General features: G+C 36.0%; 1 protein-coding gene across 1 annotated transcript; it reads left to right on the plus strand.

The window, feature by feature from the left end:
- The first annotated feature begins 1,138 nt into the window (after nucleotides 1-1,138).
- On the plus strand, nucleotides 1,139-5,504 carry LOC106068273 (low-density lipoprotein receptor-like). Its single transcript, XM_013227579.2, has 5 exons — nucleotides 1,139-1,429; nucleotides 2,134-2,281; nucleotides 3,099-3,206; nucleotides 3,811-3,963; nucleotides 4,991-5,504. Exons 1-5 carry the CDS (start codon nucleotides 1,344-1,346, stop codon nucleotides 5,288-5,290), a joined length of 795 nt encoding a protein of 264 aa, XP_013083033.2. The 5' UTR covers nucleotides 1,139-1,343; the 3' UTR covers nucleotides 5,291-5,504.
- Nucleotides 5,505-7,097: the final 1,593 nt, after the last annotated feature.

Raw genomic sequence — 7,097 nt, forward strand, 5'->3', positions numbered from 1 at the left:
CCCTAACCTATTCCATGTCTGGGCATACAACTAAAATCGCACCGCAGTAACTTTGGGTGGTCAAGACTACAGACCAGATGGCGTGGTCGCCTTCATTATATAATGGAATGTAAATTAAAATTTAAAACAAGTAAATTATATAAAAATACTTTTTTTTTTATGAGGACAACTCCACCCTTATGAAGCTGATGAATTTTGCACTTAATAACTAATGAAAGATGGTTAAATTTTTTTAACCTGTATTTATAAATTGTATAATCATTATAAGACTAATCTAGTGGATTAGATTTATATATATATATATATATATATATATATATACATATATATATATATATATATATATATATATATACATATATATATATATATATATACATATATATATATATATATATATATATATATATATATATATATATATATACGTCAAACTTAGCTAATGTTGGTTTCAAGTTTTTCTCTTTCGCCACGAAATCAATTATGTATTTAGCTCGTTTTATGACTACAAGCGAAAATACCCACTGACGGTACCGTACATGCGTTCAAAATAAAATAAAAAAAACGCAAGCCAAATTTAATTTTAAGAAGATTCTGTTTTGAAAAATGATAAAAGTCTAACCAGATTTTCCCCTGTGTGGCCAATTAGCAAGTATTTTTTTCCCTAAAGATATACATAAGCTGTCAAATTTGTAGCAAAATTGTTAAGACCGATTTCCGTGTCCACCTAGGTGTTTGCTTTTTGAGTCCATGAAGAATTTGTAAGCTGATAAGAGTAGCTCTAAATAAGAAGGAATCAAAGTGAGATATGAATTGGCAAAACACACAAACACACACACACACACACACACACTCAAAATGTGTATGTTGCTGTCTAACAAAAAAAAGTGTAAAGAAAATATAATCGACAGTTGAGGGCTCATTGAGTCGACATCAAGAAAGCATAAGAGGCCTGGCAGTACAGCCTCAGCAAGGGTTTTAAGTTTCAAATCCAGTGAGGTCTGAGCATTCTAAATTTTCAAGGTAGACCCAAGTCCACCAATTTTGGGTGAATAATGTTTATAATGTCTTTATTCAAGACATCGTTTAAATCGTTGTGCTAGATAACTACATCAATATGTGTGAATGTTCGTATGCTAGTCAAAGTTAGTAGAACCATTTTCTTATCAGAGTTACTTAGCAGGAGTTTCCAACCTTGTACAAAAGATAAACATCTAGGCAAGAAGCATAAAAAATATAAATAAATAACAACGAAACAAAACACAATGTGTGCACTCTAAATGCTTCTGTAATTCAGCCACTTTTCAAAAGAATAGTTGTGTTTGAGAGACTAACTCGCAATCATGCTGATTCTGGTGATAGTCAGTGTTTTGGTTAATTTATGCGCAGCTGACACCCCCTGGGGAGAAAGTCTGCTGAGAAACAATAGGTGAGTTACCTACCTTTCTAGCAAAATATTTATGTTATTTTGATGGTTGAAAAGTGGCATCCTTTCTTAATACGGGCCCTAAATCAGTAAACTTTGGTTAGTTAGTCTTAACTGGCTATCGACTTTGTAGAAGGAAAACTCTACACAAACCTCTGCTTCCGTGCGGCTATACTCAAACATGGGAAAGTCTTCACAGTCAATCCTGAGGAAAAGTCAGGACCCTGTGATTCCAAAGAAACCTGCACATTGCTACTCCCTGATAGAGCCCTAAACGCCACTGATTCCTTAACTGTATCGGGTACCTGCCGTTACTTTGGAAATCAGCTGTGTGCAGAAGGCGGGAACTGCTGCGAGGGCGACATAGTTCTGACCATTGCCTATGCCCAGGCTTTCATCTCATTTTAATAAGAAGATACATAGTCATTCCATGATAAACAGTAGTTGCTGATTAGATTTGTTAAAACTGTCATCAATGAAAAAAAGTTCATTTCATTGGCCAATCAACGTACCTTTGTCTTAAAAAATATTTGTTGGAGTTAGAAGGTTAACCAATTGATAAAAACGTTATATTTAAAGCTGAATGTAAAATTGTCCAACCTAACTGATAAATGTTACATCATTCGCACATTAGATGTTAGTCTTCCGAAAGTAGTGCCAATATTTCAATAACATGTACTAACATCTATGCTGGTTTCTCCCTTTAGAGCTATTTGCGGCACAGAGCTCTTCGCTTGCCATGAGAAATGCATACAGAAAGCTTTTGTCTGTGACACAATCAACGATTGTTCCGGAGGCTTTGACGAACAAAACTGCCCGACTGACTGTTCCGGCCCGAACCAGTTCAAATGTGCGGTGAGTCAACTTAGAACATAACGAGACTTTGGTTTTAGGATGATAAACTTTCAAGCCAAACTGGAGTTGAGTCCTTCTGTTAAGCTTCTTGAGCTATTAAAGGCTTATTGTCTTTTGCTTTTTTTGCTATAGGTTCCGAAAGGTTGTCATTACCGAAATGGATATAAGCACCCCACTTACATATAATGCTCCCTAATGGCATTAATCTCAAATGGCCTTTGACAACCAGTCCAACTCCTGTGGCTCAGATATTGAGTCAGGACGGAACTGTTTTGACTGTTTTGAGAAGGGGCGAAGGCTTTAGACAAATCGCAGATCTCGGACCTATAAAAATAATATAAATGCTGTTTAGGTGTTGATCTAGATCTAGATCTAGACTTGAACTCTTGAAAAGATATCTTCTCAGAGCTCTACAACTACTAAAAATAAAAATAAACAAATTCGGGATTATTGGCTTCAAATGTATCAATTAGTATTAATACAGTTTTCATTAGACTATTTACTAGATCTATGCCTCCTTCCTGGCGTAGGGACTATTGATTATATCATCCAAAGAAATACAGTATATGTATTGTCATAATTTTCTTTCGTAACTTCGATTTGGGTTAATATATCTATATTCTTCCTGTTTGTGCATATTCTAGCGTATGTTCAACAAAGCTTTATATCATACCATTTCTTTGAATTAGACGAAGTCTCAAGAGGCTTGCATAAAATGTATTTTTAACTATAAATAGAATGTATGCTGTACAAAGAGTGTTGCTTGTAACTTTGTACTTTCTCCATGACCACATTATCTTTTTGTTATCTATCACAGAACTCCCAGTGCGTTCCTCAGAACTACAGGTGCGATACTCAGAACGACTGTGGCGACAACTCGGACGAGGCCAACTGTGGCGGTACATGTGCATCGGGCTATCAAAAGGTTAGTGTCTGAACTAAACTCAGCAAGGTGGAGTGGGTACGTTTGGGGGACTCAAGGTTGATACTGGGTGGTCCAGGCATAAGGTAATGGGTGATTGGGCGATTCAGCCGTTTAGTAGACAGGCCTTAGAAAAAAAAAAGAAAGCGTATGATGAAGATGTTGTTGATGATGACTATGATGATGATGATGGTAATAATAATGAAAATCGTTGTGGTGGAGATGATGATGATTAAGTTGATGATAAAGAGAACTTTTTTAAGTAATTGAAAAAAAAAGAAAGAAATTTAAGTTGATTTTTTTGTATCGTTATAAGAACTGCAGTCAGCAGTGAAAGAGAATTTCTAACAGTAATGTGCAGATTTATCGTATGCAAATTAGTTTGCAAACATTTGCAGACTTAATTTTCTTCCTTAATCTTTTCCCTCTAGATTTTTAAAATTAATTCATTGAAAACATAGATCTAGGTATTTTACCCCACGTTTCAGCTATGATTTCCTTCAATTCATTTCTGTTGCTCCAAAAATTTCCATTCATTAGAAATACAATTTTTATCTTTGACTATTTCGATAATAAATGACGTTGAATCTGTTTGTTGTTTTTACAGTGTGAGAGCGGGTACTGTGTGGTGGACGCCTGGATGTGCGATGGTTATGACGACTGTGGGGACGGCACAGACGAGAGAATCTGTACTGGGCTCACCTGCAACGTATTCCAGTACACTTGCGCCAACGGGAAATGTATTCCAAAAACATATAAGGTAAGAATTTGTTCTTGTTTTACTTTTTTTTTTTTTTTTTACTATAGTCTTTGATTAACTTGCATAACTAATTGACCTAGGGACACGCGTTGTCAGGACTGAGTTCTGGTCAGCTGGGTCACTTGTTAATTATAGAGAAGAGGGGGGGGATATTCAGGTTGTTGATTTGAAGATTGTTTTTGTTTTGATTTTTTTAAATTTGGGATGTATTTTTTGAATGGTATGTAGCTCATAGTAAAACTGTGTGGTTTTTATTTCTAGTCCAGGACAGTTGGACTTTAGTTATAGAATTGAAGTATAGACTCTAATTATCTTTGTGTAGTTATTATTCAGTTTATGGGATATTGAGCTGATATATATTAATTGAAACTGGACATTTCATTTGCCAGAGCTGTGCCTGTATTACATATATGTTTTACATAAACAAGTTCTATGTTCTTGAATGGCATCCTGAGTCTTCATTCTGTCTTTATATTCGTTGTTACGGTTATGTTCTAGACTTGGCTACATTTGGTAGTAAGAATTGAAATAATATACTTATATTAACTCTTTCTCTCCTAACTGACGATAAGATCGTTGATTTGACGTCATTAATGTAAATTATTGTTTATTTGTATAAACTTTATTTTGTATTATCTAAAAAGAGTATGCATTCCCCCTTTAATTCTATACCAAGATACAACATTTTCTGATAACAAACAACAAAGCTATTGAAGCTTAATTATAACAGGGGAGTGAAATAGAATTGAGCAAAATGAAGAAATTCGTCGAAGCGTGGAAAAATAAATACGGACAGAAAGAGTTAAGAAGGAAAGAACCTTGACAGACGTAACCTGGAAGTAACGTCTGTATTTTACAAGATACGATAAAAAGAAACCAAGACGAATTTGAACGTTAACTAAATCCCCATCACCAAGTTGATTCTAACTAAACGCTGACAAGATTCTCAAACCTACGGGCGAAGAACTGTAATTGCTCGTGATTCCCTCTGGTGCTCTGACCAATCTTTTGTTTTATTTCCCAACAGTGCGATTTCGAAGACGACTGCGGCGACAAAAGCGATGAAGTCGGGTGCACCTGCGACAGCAATCACTTCCAGTGCCCTAAAGGGGGCTGCATCCCCGGGGAGTACAAGTGTGACGGGGAGAACGACTGCGGCGACATGGCGGACGAGAACGACTGCCCGACCATCCACCCCGGCGTGTGCATCGACATGATGACCTTCGAGGACTGCCTGCGGATGAATACCAGCACGTTTCCGATCTGTTTTGAACAAGTGGATGCCCACAAGTACTGTAGGAAGTTCTGCGGCTTGTGCACCTCCTAGATACCTGCGCAACGAAAAAATTACTTTTGCACACCCCTAATTTTCATTGCGTTTATTGCACTAACATTATTGTGCAGCTTTGTTTCCTTGATTGCAGACGATATCAATAAACACTCCCAAATATCTACTTCTAAAGTAAAAAATGAATCCATGATTGAATTTACTTGCTTGCGTCTTCGTGTTTATTAATAAACAAGTTTCTACCCACCGGCAACGCCTTGTACTTGGGTTAAGATTATTTTTGTTTCAACTCTTGAACACTGTTGCTTCCTGGTTTCATTTAGGTAGCGCGTATCTTTGATATAGTCTATCATTAAAACATAAATACGAAATATATCATAGACACTACGATTTGATCTATTGACAGCCAACAGTACTACTCCTTGTATACCCCCCTCCCACACACTTGAACCCATCTTGTTAGTTCTAGTAACCTTTTCAACATTCTGGTATCAAGATTTCCAAGTCTTTCGCTTGTATCTGCAATGTAATTTTCATAATATTCAAAATATTCATTTTCACAATGGCAAAATTGATATTGTTTATTTTTATCTATTTCAAAAATTCCCTTCTGTTTGCCTTTTTTCATTTTTTTTTTTTAGGTAACTTACATCGCCACCATATTTCTTAATATTGCTTTATCTGTAATTATGCTCTCTCTTAATGAATTTAATTGCTTAAAGAACGTATATCAAAGTGGAAACACTTTAATTAACTTTTGTGTAAAAGCATCCAATAAAAAAAAATAATGTAGGCAAGTTAAGATCAAAGATATATATTACACCTAGACTGGACATGGAAATCTCTAACACTAGACAAAAATGTCGCGAATAATTCAAAAAAGCTGAAACCTATGTAATATTTAATTTAATGTTTAGATCTAGATCTAGTAATTAGGAATGAAAAAAAAAGCACTCTTGTTTCATAATTACTTTTTTTAAAATTTTTAGATACATAATCTAGAAAGATCTAGGTAATCAATCTATTTCCATACTTTGAAAACTAAAGATCATTACTTTTCTAAGACAGAAAAGATCGATTTTCCTAGATTCGGGGCGACTTTCCTTACAGCTTGAAAAAGAGTTACGTACATAATAATCTAGCTATATAGGTCTGTGATCTGATCATTGTCGGATAAGAATTTGTTTCCGTTTTCCAGTCTAAGTATAATATATATAGGTCTGGGGTAAAGATATATGAAGACAAGTTTTGAATAGACAATGAAAACGAAAATGGGAATATAAAAAGAAACGAAATACGAAAGTGAGCGTGAGACACAAAAGACCTAGAAAATAAAACGTGACAGACAGACACAAATAATGATGGGAGAAATTAAACGAATGTATCCGTTGAAGTGGGCAGTATTAGTTGTGCCTGGGCCTCGGTTCAAACCAAGAGGAAGAATCGAACATTGATTTCACTCTTGTCAATACGTGCCACTAACGGCCAGTGTAAGTGGGCCGGACAATGGTCATGGATCCTCTCCAGGATCTCTCAATGGGCCAGCCCCTTGGATGACAAACTATCCCGATGCCAAATGTAGTCACTGACACATGACTAACTACTTGGTACCGCTGGCTCAGTGGTTCTCAATCCTTAATCTCTAAGTAGTAAAAAAGTAAAGTTTCCCTTTCAGACCGTGCGATCTATAGGGCAGATGATGTTAAGGTCATCCGTTTTTTTTCGGCCAACGGTTAATGAGCAGGACGTCATGCGGCCAGTACAACGACCAGTACAACGACCAATACAACGACCAGTACAACGACCAACAACCTTTACCGTCCCAAACTAATGTCAGGAAGTCATT

The sequence above is a fragment of the Biomphalaria glabrata genome, chromosome 8 (assembly GCF_947242115.1).
Source record: "Biomphalaria glabrata chromosome 8, xgBioGlab47.1, whole genome shotgun sequence".
Lineage (NCBI taxonomy): Eukaryota > Metazoa > Mollusca > Gastropoda > Planorbidae > Biomphalaria > Biomphalaria glabrata.

Bases quoted from the DNA above. Each gene is read 5' to 3' on its own strand.
- LOC106068273 (XM_013227579.2), top strand. From the start codon at position 1,344: ATGCTGATTCTGGTGATAGTCAGTGTTTTGGTTAATTTATGCGCAGCT. The intron at 2,282-3,098 runs GTGAGTCAACTT...TATCTATCACAG, and splicing joins CGAACCAGTTCAAATGTGCG to AACTCCCAGTGCGTTCCTCA. The intron at 3,207-3,810 runs GTTAGTGTCTGA...TTGTTTTTACAG, and splicing joins GTGCATCGGGCTATCAAAAG to TGTGAGAGCGGGTACTGTGT.